The sequence below is a fragment of the Mustela nigripes genome, chromosome 14 (genome assembly GCF_022355385.1).
Source record: "Mustela nigripes isolate SB6536 chromosome 14, MUSNIG.SB6536, whole genome shotgun sequence".
NCBI classification, from domain to species: Eukaryota; Metazoa; Chordata; class Mammalia; order Carnivora; family Mustelidae; genus Mustela; species Mustela nigripes.
The window spans coordinates 27098590-27123405 of record NC_081570.1 but is presented as its reverse complement, the minus strand read 5'-3'; the positions used below and the strand labels follow the sequence as shown (position 1 = coordinate 27123405).

At 42.6% G+C, this 24816-nt stretch overlaps 1 protein-coding gene across 2 annotated transcripts in view; it reads right to left on the bottom strand.

Moving 5' to 3' along the window:
* Positions 1-234: 234 nt before the first annotated feature.
* LOC132002195 (protein argonaute-1) overlaps positions 235-24816 on the bottom strand; it is a 37873-nt gene continuing 13291 nt past the window's right edge. Inside the window, exons 9-19 of one of the 2 annotated variants that reach the window (XM_059377244.1) lie at positions 22690-22809; positions 22191-22322; positions 21927-22060; positions 18227-18411; positions 11591-11750; positions 11316-11406; positions 10053-10247; positions 7816-7950; positions 7170-7271; positions 6451-6650; positions 235-6214 (exon numbers count right to left, since the gene is read on the bottom strand). In XM_059377244.1, the coding sequence (XP_059233227.1) occupies positions 6106-6214; positions 6451-6650; positions 7170-7271; positions 7816-7950; positions 10053-10247; positions 11316-11406; positions 11591-11750; positions 18227-18411; positions 21927-22060; positions 22191-22322; positions 22690-22809 (1563 nt within the window). In that variant the 3' untranslated portion in view covers positions 235-6105. The remainder of the gene's footprint in view (positions 6215-6450; positions 6651-7169; positions 7272-7815; positions 7951-10052; positions 10248-11315; positions 11407-11590; positions 11751-18226; positions 18412-21926; positions 22061-22190; positions 22323-22689; positions 22810-24816) is intronic. The other variant, XM_059377246.1, reaches the window with a different exon arrangement.

Sequence of the window (24816 nt, the reverse complement as noted above, 5' to 3'; positions counted from 1 at the left end):
AATATCACTTCTTGACTCCCCCTCTGTATTCATGAACCACAATTACTAGATCATTTCAATTCTATTCACAAATATTGATCCCTTAATATATGCTACAGCCCTGAGATGACAAGAAATGAACAGAATGTAGTTTTTGTTCCTAGGAATTCATAGGCTCTGGGTAAAACAAGTCATGAAAATAAAGTCAGCTGCTAAGTTCTAGTGAGTGCACTGGAACAACATCTAGGACACTGGTTAGGAACAATATTAGGTTTGTTTATTTTATTCTTACAAGTATCTCCTGAGGACAGGAGGAAGCTGGAGGTGGAGGTTATGGTGAACAACTTGGAAATCCTAGTCTTAGCCTTATTTAAATTGGGTTTTTTTCAAAGCTCATTTTCAAGAAATACTGGAGAATGACCATATAGTTGTAAGATGCCAAAGAAACTGGGGTGGAGGATGGTAAACTGAGTAGAAAAAATGACCTCCTCCTCAAGACAGCAGTTCATGTTGTTAAAATTATGCCCTTCTTGGATCCTATTCCATTCTCCTGACTTTTCTCCCACTTTATTAAGTAAAAAATATACAAGTTATCTACTAGTGACTTAACAGTCTTCTTAGGTTCAGCTTCCTCTCATCCTTTAAACTGTGTTTCCTGGAGTTGCACACTATGTTGTCTTGCTCTACTCTTTTTCTAAGACATCTTGTTCATTCCTATGGCTTTACCTACCATCTATAGGAGTATGAATGCCATTATCTACAATTGCAGTTTTGTAGTCTTCCCTGAGCACCAAAATGTAAGTGTTTAATGGAAACCTTAAACTTGTTGCATCATGGGAACCTCCAAACTCAGTCTAAACAAGCCTGTCTTCACAAAATTCACCAGCTCTCTTCTATAGTCTCCTTTCTCTCCCAGTCTTGGATAGAAGAATGTCCCAATATACTCATTGCTCAAGCAGAAACCTGAGCATTATTAGCCTCTACTCTCTTTCCCTTCCATCATCTATTGAGTACTATTAATTCTTTGAGGTATCTCAAAAATCTTCCCTTTCCTATCTTCACTACTATAGCTTTACCGCCTTGTTTCTGTCCCTCATCATTGGGCTAGGGAACCAATTTGCCCCTCATATCCCCCCAACCAAACTTTAAGCTCCTTAAGGAAAGAGACATGGTCTTTTTCCTTTCTGAACTGTGCTTCCTTTCTCCCCCGACAATATTACTGGACACAGTACTTTGCACGGTTTGTTGAATGAAGAGTAAGTGGAGGCCTTGTGAAGTATGGTTACATATAATCTGTAGTTTCAACACTCTGCTGTTTTTAATCCACTTTCCTATAGAAGCGATGGTTCTGCTGTTATAACCATCTAATACTCTAAAATCTGTCGGAGACATAATTAATCCCAACAGTTTTCTTTGCTAATGGGAGGGAAAAGAGAGAGAGAGAGAGAGAGAGAGAGAGACCGCACTTTAGAAACAGAAGCCACTGTTGTCTTTATAAAACACAGAATTGTGCTGCTGCTGTTGCTTGCTTTAGAAGGAACTGTACATTACAGCTGCTGGGATAATTTTACAATGGACTGGACAAGGTACAGCTCAAAGCAGGACACAAACACAAGTCTCAAAGGGAAACAAATGCAAACAAGTACACAGCTGTGGGGCTTCAGGGACATTTCCCCATCCATGCTGGACTTGAGAGGGATAAAAAGTTTAGAAACTAAAGTGAAACCCAGAGTAGTCACACATGCCCACCAGATGGCTGCTAAGTGCAACATCACACACCAATCAGGTTGGACTGTGTGCACAGGAAAGTCATTTCATTTTTCCTTATTGCTACTACACCAGGGGACTCAGTGCATTTGACACATTGTCTTTACTTGCACAATCCTTGGAGGGTATTCTATTTTCCTTTCTAAAGAAGGAAATCTGCCTTCCCCACCTTATTCTGTTTTGAGCCCATTCCCTCCACTCCCATTCTTAGGCTCCCAAACAGCAGCCAGAGGTTCTAAGTCAGTAGGAATAGAGTTAAGGGGAGAGCACCAACCTAGCCTCTCTCCCTGCCCAGGGAGAAGGCAAGTCCTAATAAAAGGGGGGAAAGAGAAAACCAGAGAATCCCATCTCCCCAATCTGCTTAGAAGGCTAAATAGGAAAGAGTGCCCTGCATATCCCTGCCATGATCAGACTTTAAGAAGGAAGCCATCCCAGCTACCATCTTGGATTGGCCTAGCCCCAGTAAATATTAAAAGTAACTTCCCCCAATGTAGTTTCCAAAACTGCATTTTGGCTAGTTTGAGATGACTTTCCACCCTGAAGGGGAAGGAACTTCCATTCTTCGTTACACATGATGCCAGGTCTAAAATACAGCCCCACCAGCCTTGCAGATAGATATCTGATGGGCCAGCTAAGAATTCAAAATGTCCCCGTGGCTGCCCATCCTGAGTGCTAGCCTCATTTACAGCATTCTGGACACACACCCCCTCCAAAACAAAACAAAACAAAACAAAACAAAAAAAACCCATCCAAGAATATTGTTGCTTAGGCAAAGAGGAGGCCACAGTGGAGCTATCTAGTAGCTGGGAACCAGGAGCTTTTTAGGGAGGTTTCATGCTTTTAGGTATCTTCATTGTCAACATTATTCTAAACCTAAGTTCCCATCAACAATAGCCCCAGGCTTAACCCGAGTTCAACAGTAGCACCTCAACCCCCAATGGATCAGACTGGACTGGAAAAATGATCAATGAACAGTGCTCTTTCCCATCTTTTATCCAAATTCTCTCCATTCTCTACCCATCACTCTCTTCTTCCCCTATGTCCATCCCCCTAACCCTCCAATCCTGGAAACCAAGTAGCTCAACCCTATGACAGCCTCAGAAAAGGGAGGCCCGAGGTGGAGAAATGGAACCAGATCTAGAAAAAGCAATGAGAAAAAACAGCTCCAAGGAATGGACAGATGTGGAAGTTGTCAGAAGCCCTCCTGATTTCATGCCAGGTAGGCAGATCTGCTGCGCTGCCCTTGTGTAACGTTGATGGCAATCAAGCCCAGAGAGAACATTACCAAGGCTTGGGAAACAGATTCTTTGTCTTCTGCAGCCAAAGAACTAAACCTGACCTTGCTAGCTAACAGTGGGATTATCATAGCCATGCAGAGAATTCATCATCACATAGGTAGGCAGGCCAGCAAACAAACTTAGTGAATTAAAAAAAAAAAAAAAAAGGAAAAGGAGCCAGGGAAAAGGGAAGTAGAAAAGAGAGGCAAGAGAGTAGAACAAAGGGAGCAAGAGACCTGTTTAGGAGGATGAGGCTGGGGTCCCCCCAACACTTCCTCAGAGCACAAGTAAGAAGCACCACTTAAACCAAAGCCAAAGCTTGCTGCTAATACCACTTCTCAATCTGCATGCACCATCTTTCAAACAAGAATAATCCTCAAGGTCAGGGGTATTTTTCAAGTCACAAAGATTAAAAAAAAAAAAAAATCAGAGCAAGAAGTCATTTTCTCGCCATTACCCAAACCACTTCTCTTGCTTTATATTTCTTGAATGGCATGTGCAATGCCAAAGGGCTAAAAAATGCATCTCAGGCCCCAGCTCAAAACCCAAATGGAGAGAGTGAGGCAAAGAGAGAAAAAGGAGAGAACATAAACTTGTTGCTGAGAGTAGGTGGCTACCACCAGCTCCCTATGGATATTTGCAAATGCTGGTGAATGACTGGACCCTCCAGGAACAGTGCCCTGATCCCAGCCCCTAAATGCACCCAAGAAGAGAACATGCAGAGCCCATTGTCCCAAGAGAGCTCCCTTCCCCAAAGGGTGACTGAACATGAAGTAGACAGTATATGAAGGCGATGGACAGGGCAGATGGAGTGTTGGCATCACTCTCTTTAGGCACTTGTGTAAGGAATGTAGGCTCTCCAGTGAGCTGCCTCCTCCCAGAGCCCTCCATTCTGTTCTTCAGCTGGGCTGTGCCCATGGGGCATCCCATGCTGTAGCCAGTAGGAAAGAAGTAGAAGAGGAGTTACTCAACAGTCCTGATGCCTTCTCCATAATCAATGTTTGTGCTACGTTTTGTGAAGTCGCTGAACAAAGTAGCCAACCAGAACAGAATCTGGGATAGACTGTTTTGCATAGCAAATCTGGGTCTGTACAAGGGCTGCTGGGAAGGGGAAATAGTAGCTCTAAGCACACAGGCCAGGATTCAGGCCGGCCTCCAAGCCTGAGCTAGGTCTAAAGTGTCATGGCTTCATCACCAGACTGGGGCAAACCCAAGCCCAGGCTCCTCAAAAAGAGGAACTTCCACACTGAAGCTGCAACTCCTCATCCCAAGCAGTGGGATAGGACAAAAATGAACAGTTAAGGAAAGAGGGGGCCTTGCCTCAAAGCCAGCAGGCACCAAGCTAGAAACCCCCTACTTTTCCAGTTCTGCAAGACAGCCAAACCTCATCTTTATCCAGGGAGACAAAAAACAAAACAAAACAAAGGCCCATGCCACCCACTCACATGCCCTAGTGGGAAACTGGGAAAAATTCATTTGTGTAAACAGAAGCAATAGGAAGCAGCAAAATCCCCCAGCCTGTCCACAGGACACACTGGAATCTGGGATGAGCCAAAGTGTCAGAGGACAGTCCAGAGAAAGGGAAGATGCACTTGCAGGAAAGAGTGCAGGGCAGTGCAGAGGAGGGAGCATATAGCAAGAAAAAGATATTATCTGCACAGGGGAAGGCTGGAGCCTGAGCTCCTCCATAGGGAGATAACCACCCTCTACCTAGCCAGGCCAAAGAATAAGTCAAGTACATGGCTCAATGTTTCTGGGATGTAAACTTACTGGGCATGGGAGGGATTTCCAGATTTTGGCAATAGACTCAAGTTATGGTATAAAAATAACATTTAGTTTTTGCTCTTTTTTCTTATTTTAGAACTAAAGATCATTTGTTATAAGACACCCCAGTTAAGAAATATTGAAACATAAATGACTTGACCATCAGGGGAAAAAAGAAGCCAAGACTGAGAAATGCTATGAAAGTAACTCCAGACCCAGGAAGGTGGGGAGGCTGGGAGACAGGGAGAAAAGGAAATGTTAAGTGGAAAGGCCAGGGGCCAGTCACCTCAGCAGCTCCAAGACTTGTCGTGTCTGAAAGTGCAAATGTCAATGGACTTTAACCATCTTGAGGTTGTGATCTTTTTAAAAGCTCAATGAATATGGAAGTCAATTCCTTTGAATGCAAAATAGCTGGCGCTCTGGCTGGAGGCTTGTTGGGTTAGGGGTATTTCTTCCCCACCTACCTCCTCTCCCACCCCCACCCCACCCCCTAAAGAAAGGTACAAAAGGTTGCAGTTCTGCAGCATTACCATTACAGGGAAGGCACTGGTTACCCACCAGTAGGCGGAAGGAAGACAGGGTCGTGTCACTTCAGAGCTAAGTGCCATAGTGCCTTAAGTCTTACTAGGGGCTGGATGTCTGTCAGGGAGGAGGTGTAAGGTGGGGTAGAAAAGGTGGAGAGGAAGGAATAAGGGAAAGGGGAGGTGGCAGCTGGGGGAGGAGAAACCAAAATCATTAGCATTAAAAATCTTCCTACAAACTGGATTTTCAACCCATTAAAACATCTAGTATTCTAAAATATTGATCTGGGTCTGGTTTCGTTTTTCCTCATAAACAAATCTAGACCTTTTCTGATTAAGGCTCCTAAAAAATCCTTCCCTCCTCCCACCCACTTTCTCAAGCCCCTCACACTCCCATCTAAAGTATCAAACCCAAACCTACCAGCTTTTGTCCGCGAGGCTGCAGAGCCGACCTTACCAAGTTGTCAGGCATGAGTCTTTAGCACTGCGAGTCACATGAGACACCTGTGTGTATGGTGGGCACCAGTGCTGCCCCTCTTGGTCCAGTGGGGTCAGGGCCAGATGTGACAAGATGGGGTGAGGGGTGGGGGTCATGAGGTGGACATCAGAGATTTCCGGCTGGTGGTCTGGCTTACTGGCCCTGTTCCCCACCCTTTTGCCCCCTTGTAGAAGGAAACAAGGCCTTCTGAATCCTCCCTACCCTCCCTCCTCCTCCTTGCTTCCTCTGGATTTGGGCGGCACAGCTCTTGGGGCTTGGAAAGCTTTCTTCTATCCAGTGAGGTAACAGCGTTCTGCCTTCAAGCGAAGTACATGGTGCGCAGAGTATCCTGATGAACCTGCACGGCTTTGGCCAGGGCCTGGGGGTCCCGCCCATTGCTCTGCCCCGATATGTGGCTCCCCTCTCCACTGAAAAGCAAAAATGAAAGAAGTCCTTCCTGGTGCACTGAGCTGCTGCTAATCCATTCCCCCATCCAGAGTACCAATTCCCCTACCAACTTAAGAGAAAGTCCCAACCCAGATTTTGGCAGATGAGCCCAAGGGTATCATATTGTACAATATTCATTTCCTTCTGCCCAAGGAAAGTTGAGATGTGGTACCAGAGCTGGAAGCAAAAGGGAAGCCAGCTTGATTCCAGGCCTCACCTGTCATGCTCCTTGTCCACTAGGTGGTATCGTGCCCGGAAAGCCACCAGGCGGGCATAGTAGGCAGGTGCTGGGATAGAGACGGAGCGTGTGCATCGTACATAAGTGTGGCACAGCTGGTACGTCAGGATCTGGAGCTCATCCGCTGTGAAACGGTTGTCATCCCAAAGGACATAGTAATGGGATGGTCGGCTGGTGCCCTGGGAAGATAGGAAGGTGAGGGGGCCCCAGGTTGGGCAGAAGAGATGGCCAGTGCTAAGAAACAGGATCACTGTTCTGTTAAGAGTGTGGTTGGGGGCACCTGGGTAGCTCAGTTAAATGTCTGCCTTCAGCTCAGGTCATGATCCCTAGGGCCTAGGACTGAGTCCTGCATCAGGTTCCCTGCTTCTCCATCTCCCTCTGCTCTTCCCCCTGCTTGTGCCCTCTCACTCTCTCTCAAATAAATAAAATCTTAAAAAAAAGATAGAAAGAAAGAAAGAAAGAGTGTGGTTGGAGACCCACCCACAAAAAGGCAGACACAAAGCCAAGTATGTCATAAAACACTCTTGTTATGGGCACCCCTAAGATGTTCAAAATGTACTTCTGTTCAGTACGCTAAGGGATTATTAAGAGAATAATCCTGTTCTGAATGCCCTCTGTGATGGCTGTTGTATTTTAGAGGCAATGGGAATAATCAACTCATCTTTGACCCACTGGAATCCCCTGGATAGCCCAGCTACCTGGATGCCTGCATGGCTGCAGAGATAGAAGTCGAACTCAAATGGGTGGGTGATGTTGGTGTCCACAGTTGTCCCAGCTGGGATGTTACCACTCTTCCCAATCTGTATAGAGACAAAGACAAACAAGATCCCAAGATCTGCCTCACCCTAAGTAGGGCCCCAACTCAATTCTACTGACCCCACCAGAATCTCAAAAGTAAAGCAGAAGTTCCTGTTCTCAGTAAGTGCTGATTTCACCATTCATTAGCTGTATGACCTTAGTAAGTCATTTAAGCTTCCTGAGGTTAAACTGGAGGTAATAATAGTACCTACCTCACAGGGCTGCTGTGAGGAAGACACCTTGCACAGTGTCTGACATATAAGAGAAGTTCAATAAATAGTAGTTCCCTTCTCTTTTCTGGGAACTGATCCATATATATGGTCTATAGGCCAGGGAGCTAAAAGGAGGGAGAGGAAGTATAAGGACAGGCGGGGAGAAAGGAAAAAAGGGAAAGAGGTGGCAGAGGAAGGACAAGAGCTAGCGGAAGGGGTTATGGAGGATAGACAAACCAAAGACTAAATCCCGATATATCTCAAGGGCTTCTTCCATATTAAGAGAAGGGAGACAGGAAGAGGATATGGGTGGTTTCCTTGATCTCTCACTCACTCGCTCATTCTTGTCAGCACAAAAAAGGCGGGTATGATGGCGTTTCTGCACCACAATATAAGTGATTCCAGGCTGGTAGTCCTTTTCCAGTTTGATGCAGGCATCACGAATGGCCAGCAGCTCATAGTGGAGGATCTAAGCACAGGATATGGAGGGAGACAAAGAGACATAACTCCTCTTGAGTCACATCTTTGTGAACTAAAGAGTTGCCATTTGTAATATGGATTTTTGCTCAGTCTCCCTTTATAAACAGACATGCAACCATTAGAGAGATGACACAGCCTTTCTGTCAAAATCAGCTTTATACTCAGTTCACATGATATGTTGCTATAAAAAATTGGCCAGGAGGCTTGGCATCAGCAGAGAGCACTCACCTGGTTCCTATGTATAAAGAGACCTAATATCAACATACAGAAACAAAGCACAAAGATATCACTAAAACCACAATGCCCAAAGTAAGGTCAATTTCAGGATCAGGAGGATACAGGAATTCCCCTGTGAGCTTCAACAACAGACAGTGTTGAGACCACCAGAGAAGAGCAGACACATAGTTCAGGAACTGGTACAGACAGAGTAGATGAATTCAGTCCTACAAAGAAGCAGGATTATAAGAATATGGACTAGCTAAAGAAGAACCCACAAGTAAATAATCATACATAATGGTTGCCTTGTTGTCTTAGAAGTCAGATATAGGGAGTCAAAACGGTATGGTAAAAATATATAGGATGGAAATCAATTAGAACTGGATATAAACCCAAGCTTTATCTAGTTGTATTCCTGTAAGCAAGTTACTTAGCCCTTCCAAGTCTCATTTTCTCCAAATCTACTAAAGTTACTAATAAGACCAGCCTCATAAAACTGTTGTGAAAAATATAACAGATTAAATGAAAGCATAGAAAACCTACTAGGGGTTAATAATGGCTCATTGCTTTGCTAAGTAGTTTGAATTTTAACCCAAGACTATGTGAAGCCACTAGACATTCCTGAACAGAGAAGTGATAGGATAAATTCATCGGCTGTTTAGGAACACTGGATGACTTGGAGAAAACTGAGCATAATGGTTAAGAGCATAAACTCGAATCAGGCCAATCTGTCTGAATCCCAGTTCCCTGAGTGTTTAGCTTGGTTGACACTAAAGAAATCATTTAACATTTCCAAGCCTCCTCTCTGACAAATGCAATAATAATTATTATTTCATAGGGTTATTCTAAGCATTAAATAGAACACACATGGGGGCGCCTGGGTGGCTCAGTGGTTAAATCCTCTGCCTTCAGCTCAGGTCATGATCTCAGGGTCCTGGGATCCAGCCCCACATCGGGCTCTCTGCTCAGCAGGGAACCTGCTTCCTCCTCTCTCTCTGCCTGCCTCTCTGCCTACTTGTGATCTCTGCCTGTCAAATAAATAAATAAAATCTTTAAAAAAAAAAAAAAAGAACACACATGAAGTGCTTACCACAATTCACTGTACATAAGAGGTACCCAATAAATGACAGTTATATTAATATTAAATGTCAGTCAAGGAGACCAATTCATTATATACTATTAACAACAGAATATGAAGGCTTGGCAGGGACAAAGAAAAGTAGGAACATTCTGAAGGCAAGTCAATAGCAGTTCTCAAAGTGCAGCCTCCAGACCATCACCTACCTAGGAACTTCTCAACTACAAACTCCATGGGTACCTGGGTGGCTCAGTCAGTTAAGCATCTGCCTTTGGCTCAGGTCATGATCCCAGGGTCCTGGGATAGAGCTCCAAGTCAGGCTCCCTGCTTGGTGGGGAGACTGTTTCTCCCTCTCCATTTGTCCCTCCCCCTACTCATGTTCTCTGTGTGTCTCTCTCTCAAATAAATAAATAAAACCTTACAAAACATCAACAAAAAAAGAACCACGATGAATCAGAAAGTCTTAAAGCCCTACAAACTGATGTAACAAGCCCTTCAGGTGACCTTGATGCATGTTAAAGTTTTGAGAACTACTAAAGAATCAGTGTTCAACATGAATCAATGAGTAAATATGCACTGAGGCTCTTCTGTTACAAGACAGGTCTTTGGATGCTTATGCACACCACCTCTCAGTTATAATCTCTGCTCCTAAGCCTACTGGCATTTTTAGCAAAGCTCTCAAAGAAGTACCACCTCCCAATGCCAACAGCTTTTAAAGAAAAAGAGCAGTACACTTTGCACCCATTAGGCCCTCTGGCCCCAGTGTGAAGTTTTTCTCCACCTATTTTGGTCCCTACCTGGGGGAGCTGGCCTTCAGGAACCCCATCTCGGTAGAAGATGATGCGGGTAGGCTTGAAGCGGGTAGACTTGTAGAACTGGATGAGCAGCTCACGCACCATGTAAGATAAGTCTTCAATGATCTCCTGCCGGGGTCGCTGCACCCGCACAGTAGCACAGTAACGGCTGGGGTGGGCATCCATACTGCCTACTACCTAACAATCAAAAAGAGGCAGGATCAGGCTCCAAAATCTCCATCCTTCCAACACTGTTAGGATGTAGATTTGGGGAAGCTTCTTAGCAAGAAAACTATGTAATCGAATTAGCAGGGTTTTGGATTCAGTAAGTCCTGGTTTCACTCTCTATCATGCATGCAGAAGTTATTTAATTCACCTGATCATTTTCCTCCTCTCAATAGGTAAGAAAGCCACCTGCCGGCAGTGCTATTATGGTACATGTATAAAACCTTGCATAGGACCTAGCCCACTATAAGTACCTAGTAAGTTCAATTTTCTTACCCCTTGCAGGAGGGCATGTGAAGATTTGGCACTACTAGCTCAAAGAGCCAGAAGTTTGTCCTTTTCTCAATTCAAGTACTAATCTACTCAGGAACCAAAGTGAAGAGTGTACCTGCAAGAGGTAGGAGTAACATAATTTTCAAAGGGGACAGTGGCCAGAGCCTAGGACAGATGGCCACAAGGAGAACAAGGTTAAGCATAGTACAGGATTTCCCTGCATTTACTGTGCTTAGCCCAGTCTGCCTAGAGAAATGTGAGGGTTGAGAAAAGAGAAGTGGGAAGGAAGGCTTAATCCCACTAGCAATTCAGAAGCCTCTAGGGATGGGGAGCACAGAAGTCAGGAGAGGGACTGGAAAGACATCTAATCTACTAGATGGACCAGGGGTAGAAATGGGGAAGAAGAAACGACAGTTCCAGCAACTAAGTAACCACTTTCATAAGAATTTCAGAGAAGAGACATGGTCTTTCCCATATCCCAGAAGTAGGCACAGAGAGAGAAAAATCTGAACACAGAGCAAGAGTGATGGAGACTGGCCAAAGTCTCTGGACACCGCCTACACTCTCACTGCTCTCTCTGAAAAACAGATACCATATAGAGTTAGTTTTATGAAGATACCAAGGGAGTGGATAATGGGGATGACCAGCTGAAAAAAAAGTTATTATGAAGGGCCAAGCATCAGAGCTGAGAAAAGGAGATTATATGTAGTCTTCAGCACTCAGAGCTAAAATGAGAACCTTAAGAAGAAGCTGGAGAGTATCACTCACTGCTGTGATAGAAGGTTTTTTCCCATCCCCTGCTGGGGGGTGTGTAACATCTGCTCCAAGGAATATCACTGGCTGTTGAAACACGGCAGAGCTAAACAAAGAAGAGAAAACAAATGAGGAGGAGTTCGGTCATCTCTTCCTGGCACCATCTAGCACCCATTTTGGTCATCTTTCTCTTGTGTCTGATTTACTCTGCCTGGCCAGAGTCCTATATTTTTGTCAATCCCCAACATGGTACCTTGCTTGACAGGGCAAGTGGGCAACACAGTTCATACCGCTGGTGTGGGACTAGGATGTTGTTAATGCCACCAAGTTTGACATTGATCTTCAGGCAGAGATTGGACAGAGTCTGAGGCGAGGTCTTGACCACATTCTTCACTTGCACACACTGTGTAGCCATTCCCAAGAGTGTATCTCCAACACGTTTCACTTCAGCTATAAGTAGGGAGAGAAATAATTAGTGCATTCAACAAATATTTACTGAATGGTGATTAGATGTCAGGCAGGATAGGAGGTGGTAAGAACACAATGGTAACCAGAAACACAGGGTCCCTAATCATAGTGGTTACTGTCTAGTGATTAGTTTTAAAAGTCATGAAAAGTACAACAATGATAAATGCTGTAACAGAAAACTTCATGAAAATATGAGAGCATATAATAGGGGGTAATAACAGCCAGGAAAGGATTAAATAATGATAGAGATGAAACCCAAAGGTAGAAAAGCACTTTTCTACCAGAGGGAGAAAAGCACTCTTAGAAGAGAGGCAGAGTTGGGGGAAAGCATTCCAGACAAAAGAAACAGCATGCAAAAATGCACTCTGATAGAAGAAATGTTTGAGAAACTAAAAAGCCAAAGTAACTAAAAAGGAGAGCAAAGGAACCATGGTATGAGAGAAAAGAATGTGGTCATCAGACTGATCTAGCAAGAATTAAAAACAGCTTGTACTAAGAAAACAGTCACTTAGATGGAAAGAAACAAACAGATTCAATAAATATTTAAGGGACTCAGAGATATTATATGTAAGGGAAAAGAATTTTTATGGATAACGTCAAGCTTCTAGTTTTTGTAATAAAACAGGTCATAAGCTGTTTTTGAAACACTTTGAATTTGAAGTGCTTTTTGATCATCCCAGTGAGGATATCAATTAGGCAATGAGAGTAATAGTTGGGAGCTCAAAAGCATCTTGAAAAAAGATACAAATTTGTTAGATATTTTATACAGGTAGTAATTAAAAGCATGATCTTGATGAGATCATCAAGGAAGAGAAAAGGTAAAAGGAGCAGAGCTTAGATCTGAATCTTGAGGAACTTCTAATATTTGCCAAACTGTTAAGAAGATGGGTCTGCAAAGGAGAAATGCCCAGAGAACTAGGAGGAAGACAGTATTGTATCATGAACACCAAGGGAAGAGAGGGTTTCAAGAAGGACCAAGTATTCAACAAAATCAAACACTAAGAGATCTAGTAAAATAAAGAGCAGAAATATCCTTTGTTTTTCTGTTTGTTTGTTACACCCAGCATAAAGTCCAATGCGAGGCTTAAACGCACAATTGTAAGATCAAGACCTAAGCTGAGATCAAGAGTTGGACAACTTAACAGTCTGAACCAACCAAGAGCCCCCATAAATGTCCTTTGAATTGATATCAAGGCAAAAAACTGACGCACAGGGACACAAACTATTTTGTGATATAAAGTGCCAAGGAGGAGATGTGGGATCAGTGAAGGATTTAGTATGTTTTCAATGAGACCTGGACATGTTTAAAAAGCTAAAAGGATCATTTCCACTACCAAGAGAGATAGAGTAGTTAGTAACCAACCAATGCTTCTACAGATAATGTTTCGAAAAGCCAGACAAAAACAGAAACCATCCTCTGAAGGCAAGAGAAAGGTGCTGAGACAAGAACTGAAGGGGCATAAACTTCCAGAGAGGTAAAGAATCTCACCCAGGTGAGCTATCTTCTGCAGCTGCTTTTACCCTGGGTATACATGCTGTTTCTAGGCTTTGCACCAGTAGAGGAGCTGCCAGGGAACAGAGAAAGCAAGAGTTTCTGAAGGAGACAGACTAATTCTAAATGTGAAAGGTTAAAAACATAAATAAAATAACACATATTTAAAAAAAAAAAACATAGACTAGTATGTTACGATTTGGGGATTTCTTAAACAGGACGCAGAAATTACTAGCCATAAAGAAAAAATGTTACACAAATTGGCCTACATTTAAATTTTAAATGTCTGCTCAACAAAGACTCCATTAAGAAAAAGGCAAACCACAAAGCAGAAAAGATATATATAAGACACATATATATTAAACAAAAGAATTATAAATCAATTAAAATCAGTCACCTATAAATCAATCAATAAAAAAAAGGTACTTAAGGCAATGAAAAGAAAAGGGAAAGACTTGAGTAAAAACTTTACAAAAGAAGCCAATGAAACAGCCAGCAAAGATATAAAAAGATACCCAACTTTATCAATCATCAGAAAAATAAAAGCACAACATAGTATCACTAGATACCACAAAAACAGCTAAAATGAAGAGATAATATCAAGTTTGGTAAGGATATGAAATATCTAGAATTCTCATACACTGATGGTGGAAGTGTAAACTATACATTTAAAATTCCTCCTAGGAGTGCCTGGGTGGATCAGTGGGTTAAGCCTCTGCCTTCCGCTCGGGTTATGATCTCAGGGTCCTGGGATGGAGCCCTGCATTGGGCTCTCTGCTCAGTGGGGAGCCTGCTTCTCCCTCATGATCCCTCTCTGTCAAATAAAGAAATAAAATCTCTTTAAAAAAATAAATAAATAAATAAAAATTAATTAATAAAAATAAAATTCCTCCTAGAGGACCACCTAGGTGGCTCACTCAGTTAAGCCTCTGCCTTCAGCTCGGGTCATGATCTCAGGGTCCTGGGATCAAGCCCCGCTTCAGGCTCCTTACTCAGCTGGGAGCCTGTTTATCCCTGTCTGCTATTCCCCCACCTATGCACTCATACTCTCTGATGAACAGAAAAAGTCTTCATAAATAAATAAATAAAATCAGCTGGGAGCCTGCTTATCCCTGTCTGCTATTCCCCCACCTATGCTCTCTTATTCTCTGACAAACAGGAAAAAAAATCTCTATAAATAAATAAAATTCCTGCTAGATATACACCCAATGGAAATGGGTATATATGTTCAAAGGATACATACAAGAATGTTCACTGAGGCTTTATTTGTAACAATAAAAGCTGGGAACAACACAATTATGACCACTGATGGAAGAATATAAATTGTGTTATATTCATCTAATGGAAAAACTGTAACAAACCACAAATAAACATGGATGAATCTCATAATAAGCATGTTGAGTAAAAGCCAGACACAAAAGAAGTACCTAATAAATGATTCATTTACACAAATTTCAAAGACTGTTAAAATGAATCTATGGCATTAGAAGCCAAAATAGTGATTACCATTGATGGGGAGCTGTAGTGACTGGCAGCCTGAGATTGCGGTAATGTTTTGATTGCAAAAATGGGTACTGTTTATCCTGCTGTGGCATTTTGTAAAAATTCATTCAACTGAACTCTTAGGATTTCTTTATGTATGCTACAATAAAAAGTTTACATTAAAAAAAAAAAAAAGGATAATATCATCAACTTAGTGGAGAGGAAGGAGTTAAAAATACTAAGGACAGGATGAGATGTGGTACCAGATCAGAACTGAACAAATGTAACACTGTCCTTCTATACGCTCAGGGCAATCACAATGCAACTAGACCTTGCTTTGGCCTCCAAGAAGGGAAGGTGAGGGTTTTGAGAACAACTGCTACTCTTATCTGCTGGCTTAATTCCTAGGCAATTAATTGTCTTCATTGTCCAAATGGCACATAATCAAATAACAAAATGTAAGTAGAAGAAACCCAAGGTCCTAATCAAGGTTGTGACTGGAGAGAGAATATAGCATTACTGAGTCCAGGGCGGGGGACAATTCTCTTAGTAATCACTGTCTTCCCCAAGCATGCTGTACTATACTACTCCCCAAGCAAGCCAATACTGGACTCTTCCCTTAATGGAGGGAACTAGAAATGTGAATAATTACTCAAGGCAGTTCTCCTAAGAAGTATCCTTATTTTGCATCCAAGGGCTATCAATAAAGGCCCAGAGGCATGAAGTGGAGGTCAACCAACTTCCCTCCATAAGCAATTACTGAGTATCATGTCAGTGGAAGGCTTTACCTTAAGTTTATATGTGCAGAGGGAAGAAGGTTTCAGAGCAAAATAAGATCTACTCCATGCTCAAAATAGTATCAAGGAAGGCAGTAACTGATTAGCAGCCTGATAAAATTTCCAGAGGAATCCAGAAAGATTTATCCTTTAGGTAGGATGAGAGATGGCTTCCAGAAATAAATACACTTAAAATGAGACTTGAGAGAATTTTAAGGGGAACAAGGGGGATAAGAAGAAGAGTAGTTAGATACTCTAGAAAAAGGCAAATGATGTAAACAAAGCCAGAGATTAGAAAGCACAGGCAAGAAATGAGCATTTAGGGCATCTGAGTGGCTCAGCTGGTTAAGCATCTGCCCTCATTCAGTTCAGGTCACGATCCTGGGGTTTGGGGACTGAGTCCCGTATTGGGCTCCCTGCTCCTTGGGAGCCTGCTTCTCCCCTCTGCCTCTCTGTCGCCATCTCTCATGAATAAATAAATAAAGTCTTAAGAAAGAAAGGAAAGAAGGAAGGAAGGAAGGAAGGAAGGAAGGAAGGAAGGAAGGAAGGAAGGAAAAAAGAAGGCATTTAGAGTATCTACTATGTGCCAGGCACTGTGCTAGACGTCACTTTTTTTTTATGATTTTATTTATTTGACACACAGAGAGAGACACAGCAAGGGAGGGAACATAAGCAGGGGGAGCCAAAGAGGGAGAAGCAGGCTCCTTGTTGAGCAGAGAGCCTGACGCAGGGCTTGATCCCAGGACACTGGGATCATAACCCAAGTGGAAGGCAGACGCCCAATGACTGAGCCACCCAGGTGCCCCATAGATGTTGCTTTTTATATAATTAATTCATGAGGCTCAAAAAGGTTAGGTACTTTGCCTAAATCAGTACACTGCCATAGCCAGAATTAAAATCTACTTCTATCTAATTCCAGAACAAGTGATCTTTCCAGTATGTGTGGCAGAGGGAATAGTACAAGATAAAGCTAAAAAGGTTAAACTAAGATCATGGCCCTGAAAATTTTTATTTTGTTAATTCTTATCAATGAAGGTTTTTTGGGGGGAGCAGAGTCACAAAAGGTCTCATCCAGTAAATGAAAAATCTTTCTTATTCAAGAAAGATTTAAGAAAAAAGTTAGAATTCAGTTGAGAAGTGTGGGTGGAGAGCAGAGAATAGATCTTAAGACAGTAAAAAAGATGATGATGGAGATGAAGCAAAGAGAAGACAGACTGCCTCCAGAGTTTGGATGAAAGTACCAAGAAGCAATTACGATGTCAAACACAGAAGACATAAAGAGCTTACTGATAAAGAGAGAAGACAAGCTACTAAAGAGATGTCCACCAAAACAAATTATAAGAGCAGAGACTACATCTGTTTCATTCACCAATGTATTTAGAACCTAGCACAGTGTTTGACACACAGTGGGTGATTAATAAATGCTTATAGAAGCGAGAAAGATCAAAGGGACAGATGGGAACAGGAGAGAGGTCAAGGGTTGGACCAAGATTTAATAATACATTATAATATATATTAATAAGAGGTAATGATATAAACAACTAACATAAATGAAAATTTCACTAGAATGTAAAGATAGAAAAGGCAGGGTATAGAAATCTGGAAAATACCAGGCATATGTGGTAATGACAAAAATAATTAAAGAGAGACAGGAGAAAGTCAAGTGAAGAAAAGTGATAAAGGTCACAGATGGCTCTCTGCAGGGAAGTTTTGGAGAAAGTTAGAGGTAAGACAGACGAAAAAAGCAAAGGAGTAAGTGGGTGGTGAGGAAGTGGGTCTAGAGAATGTGGAGAACTCATTCAAAATGTATGATGAAGAAAAACAAGAAACAGGAAGACAAAAGCTAAAGGAGATGGCATGACTGTGGTGATGTACTCTTGGATGGGGAATCTAAACATGTTTGCGGATGAAAGGGTATTAAGTCCCAAAAGTGGCAGGATGAGATGGGAACAAAAGCATACATGGGTTTAATAAGGTAAGAGAAGGGACACCTCTTCTTCTGAAACAGGAGAGGTGCTGGGAACACAGAGTAAAGGAACTGAGCCAGAGATATATAAAGCCATCCCTATTCTTAAAAGCGGGAGAGATCTACTGGGGTGCCTGGGTGGTTCAGTGGGTTAAAGCCTCTGCCTCTGGCTCGGGTCATGGTTCCAGGGTCCTGGGATCGAGCCCTGCATCAGGCTCTTTGCTCAGCAAGAAGTCTGCTTCCTGCCCACCCCTACCCCCCGCCTGCCTCTCTGCCTATTTGTCTGTCGAATAAATAAATAAAATCTTTTAAAAAATAAAATAAAAGTGGGAGAGAGAGAAAACTTCTCAGAAAGTCTAAGTCATTCCCAGGCAACAAACCACTTACTGAACCCCCACAAATTCTGCTTGAGTGTGCTACACAATGTCCTGATAGACAACACACTCCTAGGAACAGGAAGGAATCTGGACTGACCTGTATCTGTATCTGGCTCAGCTTAGCCTCACATGAAGATCAACACACAGAGGACCCCAGTAAATGTTACTGGGATGGAATGTGAGCAGATAAGCAGGACCTGGGATAACTCAAAGGCTCATACAGGCTAATATTTCTCCTTCAAAATGAATGCTGATATTAAGGAAGAACTCTGGCTAGAGCAAAGAACCCACACTGAGTCCCCCCTCGAGGGAGCTACTCTGAGAAAACTCCTATCTTCATTATCACTGTCCCCAGAGAACTGTACCATACACTGGCGTCTTCCCTGGCAGGATGACGATAATGAGCTGCAGCCCTGAGTAGGTGTTCTTGAGATGCCGGAACATGGGCTCCACGCTGTCTGCCCCCTGCGCATATTTGCAGAAGCAAGGCTGGCCCTGGATGGGCATCCCTGCATCCTTGGAAATCTTCCGTAGCTGGTCTGTGAAGTTCCTGCAGCACAAGTATGATCATGACAGGAGGCGGTGAGTCCCACTTCAATACCGCTGAACAAATGCCACTATCTTAGGTACCTAGGACTAGGACAGCCAATGAGAAATTCTGACATAAAAGAGACGGGATTACCGCCAGTGTAAAAAAACAAATTTATAGTTGAGTAGGACAAAAAATCACACTTGCTAAGTATTCAATGGTATAAGCAGAGAGCCAAGGGAGCCCAGAGAAGGGACCTGTGGGAATTCTGAGTCCCCACCTTGTCCCACTCAAGTAGCTGATTCGTGGGCACTAAGTCCATAGCAATAGGCTAATGCCCAAGAGACAGGACTCTGATCACATTAAAATAAACTCCAACAGTGGTCAAAGCACAGGAGGTACTCAGTAAAAATGAGCTCCCTCCTCCCCTACTGATTCTTTTAAGCCTAAGAGCAAATAATTAAACAAGCTTCTTTCCTTTGGCTCTGGGGCTTTACCCTAGGAAAGAAAGACAAAGTTGGAAGAAAGGGTACACATGCAGATTTAAAATATCAAGCTACATACATACGATAGATTGAAATGAATAGCAGAAAACTTAACTTGAAAATCCTACATTTAGAGTAAAAGCAACATACAGAGAATAAAGCCAATTACTTAGGGGACATTATATAGTATATAAATACAAATATGATAGATTCAGAAGCCTATATAGTGAGGAAATAACTATTTTTTCACATATTTAGTAAAAAAAAAAAAAGCAAACAGATAAATACAGTATGATACTGTTATGTAAAATTTAAAATCACTTGAGGGGCGCCTTGGTGACATATGTGGTTGAACTCTGACTCTTGGTTTTAGCTGGGTTATGATCTCAGGGTCATGAGATTGAGCCCCACATTGGGCTCCACGCTCAGCTTGGAGTCTGCTTGGGTTTCTCTCACCGATTCCTTCTGCCCCTTCTCACTTCCCCACTTCCCTACCCCTGAGCTGTCTCTCTCTCTAAAATAAATAAATAAATCTTTAAAAATGTTTTAAAATCATTTATATACAGGTACATAAAACATAAATTAGATGGAAGGTCATAATATTTCATGATAGTGACTACATAAGAGGGAGGAACTGAACTAATACAGAGAATATAAAGGTATCAAACTTAGTAAGTCAAATTTATTAAGTGGGTCTCTACTTCAAAGAAAGTGGTATACCCAATCTTTTCTCTACCACCAAATCACACTTAACTATTGTGTTCTCTGCTGGAGGTCACATGTTGAAAGAAGTCTACAATAGGGAAGATCTTGAAATCTTCTCCTAAAAGGGATACTGTGCAGGTAACAGAACTTCTTTAGCCAAAAGAAAAATTCCAAGGGTTGACCATAGGACTCCCTCATCCATTCCCAATTACCAATTTCTCTACCTCCACAGCCATCTTCACTTCTCCCTCTATCTTAGCAGAAAGGATGCCTTTTCCTGTGCTCTGGATCCCATCCCCTCACTCACACTTAGGAACTTTGCTCTATTTACTTTCCAGTTCCTCAGAGTTCTTATATTCAGCCTCTGTTTACCCTGAACATTCTCCCTGGATAATGTCATCCACTACCATACCCAAAGACTCAGATTTTAATCTTTAGCCCAGAACCAAACATCCAACTGGGTACCACTGACCCAGGTGTACAAGTCATATTCTTACCCTTTGCAACCGGGGTTATCACTGGGAGAAGGGAATGTCTGATGAACAGATGCCCAACTCTGAGATTCTAGGTTTATCAGTTTCTGTACCCCAAAACACCCCAAAGGATTTTTTCAAAAGAACTTTGCAGGGAAAAAACATGAGAATGAGAGACGCATACAGAGAATAGAGCTACCAACAAGCTGACAACAGAAAAGCAGAGAGCTGGGAGCCCTTCCGACATTGCTAAGGGCCAGCTCTCTAATGCTAAGCCAAGGCTACGAATAGCCTGATCTAAATGGCGCTAAAATCCCCAAACCCCAGGAAGGGGGACAAGAGGAACTCATTTAAAAGAAACTATTGGGGCGCCTGGGTGGCTCAGTGGGTTAAGCCACTGCCTTCGGCTCCGGTCATGATCTCAGGGTCCTGGGATCGAGCCCCACATCAGGCTCTCTGCTCAGCAGGAAGCCTACTCCCACTCCCCCCCTCTCTCTCTGCCTGTCTCTCTGCCTACTTGTGATCTCTGTCTGTCAAATAAATAAATAAAATCTTAAAAAAAAAAAAAAAAAAGGAAAGAAAGAAAAGAAACCTTATTAAGGATGCCTGGGTGGGTCAGTCATTAAGCATCTGCCTTCGGCTCAGTCATGATCCCAGGGTCCTGGGATTGAGCCCCACATCAGACTCCCTGTTCCATGGGAAGCCTGTTCTCCCTCTCTCACTCCCCCTGCTTGTGTTCCCTTTCTCACTGTGTCTTTGTCAAAATAAATAAATAAAATCTTTAAAAAAATAAACAAAAACATAATAAAATAAGCTATTAAGTGTGATGGTGGTAGTTATATATCTATGAGGGGAGAAGGGAGAAAGACAGGTAGGGCAGCCAGAGTCCCTACATTCATCAGGAGCTACTGTAACTAATTCTGATGAAATCCCCAATGCCAGCTGAACCTGCCAGACACATACTCTATTATCCTTGTCAATACCCAAAGTGGTCAGCTCCACCAACTTTTCCTCAGTCTAGGTGTGCACTGACCCTTCGACCCTACTCTAGATCCAAATAAGAAGCGACCACATCAAAAGACTACAGGAAATAGTGAACTATACACTTTAAATGGGTTAATTCTGCGGTACTTGAAATATCTCAATAAAAAAAAAACTGACTTTACTATTCATTCATTCACTGAAGACTATTACTCCCCTAATGTATTCCTTTAAATCATTTGCGATATCATTTTCTTCATTGCTGTCATCTGTCCCTAGCCCCTCAGCCACAGGTAGCTAAGAGGCCCTTACAACTCATGTTTATCTAATTCAGGTCACTTGGACCTGAATGAACAAATTCTGTATATAGGAGAGGAGAGCCCAGAGAACCAGCTGAGCTTTTGTTTCCAATGAGGAATACAAGCTTTGAAGCCTCAGATCGGATTTGATCCCAACTCTGACAACTTCTTGATATGCAAACCTTGTACAAGGTACTCTTTGAGCCTCAGTCTCCTGAAAATGGAAATACCACCACCTACTCACTGTGAAGATGAAATGAGAAAACATAAAATTAAGTAGTGTTGCTGCAACATTATATTCATCACTGTATTATTTACTACCAATGCTAGTAATTCTAACAATAAAATAATTCAGGTCTCCTTTAGGAGATTCATGTCCTAAAATCATCATCTCTGACACAAATACAACTTATAGGAGACTTCTGACCACAGATGGTCAGAGGCAGAAGTGTGAGCCAGGAAGCACAGGGAAGCAGCGTCAAGAGTCAGAAAGAAGAGACCACAAATCAAATCTTGGCCCTTTGTGGGTAGGGGAAGGTAGGCAGCTCTAGGGTGCTTCCCTCCCTTCCACCCATACATCCAAAACTCCTTACTTGAGCACCTCTTCTCGACACTGCTTTTGGGGTGCGAAGCAGGCGATGGCCCAGACTTTGATCTCAATCCCGTTGTAGAACTGTTTCCCCCGCATGTCCCAGACACCCTGATTAGGTGTGGCAATGGCCCGGTTCTGGGGATAGGCAGAGGGGGCGCCCAGGTGAGCCTCAGTAGAGCCAGGTGAGTAGGGGAGCAAAAGCCCCTGGCTATATAAACCCAATTCCCCTCTCCCATATGCCCCAGAGATGTTGTCTGGCCCTGACCCTGCTCACCCGGCCGCCGTACTGCAAGATGGGCGCCGGCAGCACTCGCCCCGTCACCTCCGTCATGTCATCCTTCACTTTGATCCCAAATTCCTGGATGTAGGGATCTAGGTTGTAGCTGGCATTCTTCATCTGCAAGACAAAAGGAGGGGATCTCAGGAGAGCAGCAGCTTGGCAATACTGCTCACCCTCTGGGTCCCAAGGAGAAAGCCCTGAAGAGCAGCTGGGGCTGGCAAGTAATAGCCCTAAAAAGGGGGGGAAAGTGGAAAACGAAGTAAGTGGGAGTGGATAACACAGGGAAGTAATACAGGAGGGAAAAAGAAATAGGAAGCCAAGTAGCTACAGGGTCAAGAAACAAGAGCAGTCCTATGGAATCCCAGGCAACAAATCCAGACTTTGTGTTCTCCTGAGGATCCTGCCAAGGCAGAAAAGCATCTATGCTACCAGGGGCCCCAATGACTGAGCAACCAAGCATACATTTCTCTGCAGCCCTACTGACCAGGCGGCTAATCTCCTCCTGTCTGTCTGGGGCCGACCTAGCTGTAGCCTTTATCATGGTCGAAGTCTGGTTGTCGGTCAACTTCTTAATGCAGCGCTGCCCAGCCACAATGTTACAGACCTGAGGAAACGAGAAGGACAGGTAGCTCTGGCTTGAGTACAGTCCACCCTGTACCCAGAGCCCCACAAGAAGGGAAGAGACCTTGGCTGTCAGCCCTGGGAAGGGGATTGCAAAATTTCTTGTGCAGAGACAAGTTAGAAAATATCCATGTACAATACAAAAGGCAATATAGCCACTTTGTCATTAACAGATTGGAATCCAGAGCCAGATCTAAGCTCAGGCCTCATGTTAACTGGGGAGAACAGTAACAATCCAATACAGTTGTTCAGAGACTAAATAAAATAAAGCACTTAAAGGACCGCATATAGTAAACTCTAGCATAAATTATTATTTACCAAAGGACCCAGTATAGAGCTCTTCTGAATACTAAAAAACTCAATACACACAAACTGGATTCCAAAGGTAGTAGACAGCCCTTCAGTGATGACAAACAGTCAGATGCTCCCCTGCAATCCACCAGTAGAACTGGAGATGGCTCTTAACTCTTGAGCCCCAGCCTACAGATGATCACTAAGCCCTTGGACTACAGAAATCAGTCTCTATTGGCTGACAGCGTCCTCTATTGGTGTGAGTTCCCACCATGCATTCCTGTTTTGGGACCCAAGAGAACACAGCAGAGATCAGAAAAAAGACTTTCTAGTAGAGTACAAGACTTCCATTCCCCAATATACTATATTCAAGATGCTGTGAACAGGAAGCCTTTTGGCAGTGCAGAGAGAGCCAGCAGGTTGGAAGGACTTGAGTTTGAAGTCCAGCTTTGCCATTTCTAGGTGATATTACCTTGGGCAGGTCTCTTAACTACTCTGAGACTCTGCTTCTTTAATTTCAGTCACAGGATAAAACACTAGCTGTCTACAAGGTTGTTGTGAGGAGTTACACAAAATGAAATGTATAATTTGTTCACGGAGGGCCAACACTATTTAAGTACTGGTTTTCCTCCTAATTTCCGAAGTTTATTGTGAACAATGGTAGGAAAACCAGGACAGGGTCACCTGCCCTTAAATTCCATATCCCAAAGAATATACAAATTGGTCAATTCAATTAATAAAAATCTAGAATTGTTAAAATTTAGGAGGTTGCCTTCTTAAAAGCACCTTAAAGTTGTTGCACTCTTAACAGATTATTTAAGCTACAGAATCAACATTAGGGAAAAAACTAAAGCAGGGATATGGAGAAACTGGAACCCTGTGTATTGCTCATGAGAATATGAAATCGTACAGCCACTGTGGAAACAGTATGGTGAATCCTCACGAAGTTAAACACATAATTATGATATGATTCAGTAAATCTACATCTGAGTATGTACTCGTAGTGAAAGCAGGGACTAGAATATCTGTACACCTATATTCATAGCAGCATTATTCATTATAGCTAAAAAAGTGAAATCAACCTAATGTATCCATCAATGAAGGAATGGATTAAAAAATGTGGCATATATGTACCAAAAAATATTACTTAGCCCTGAAAAGGAAAAAAAATTCTGACACATGATACAATTTAATGAACCTTTAAGACATTATGCTAAGTGGAATATGCCAGTCAAAAAAGGGCATATATTATATAATTTTATTTATATGAAATGTCCAGAACAGACAAATGCACAAAGACAGAAATAGATTAGTGATTACTAAGGGCTGACTGGTGAGAGAAGAAGTGTAAGTGACTACTGATGGATATGGGTTTTCTTCTGGAAATGATGAAATATTTTAGAATTAGATAATAATGATGGTTATACAATTTTAAACATACTCAAAACCACTGAACTATACATTTTAAGAGGGTAAGTTTTATGTATACAAATTATATCTTGATAAAGTTATTCTAAACAGTGATATTTAAAAAAAAAAAAAAAACCCACCTGGCTACAATTGCCGACATGATTGGACCCTGCACCTCTCTCTGAAATCATCCCCTACTACTTTTCCCCTCATATACTACACACCAGCCACTATGGCCTTCTAGCTCTTAAAAAAATCCAAGCTCCCTGATGCTTTAGAGAGTTTGTAC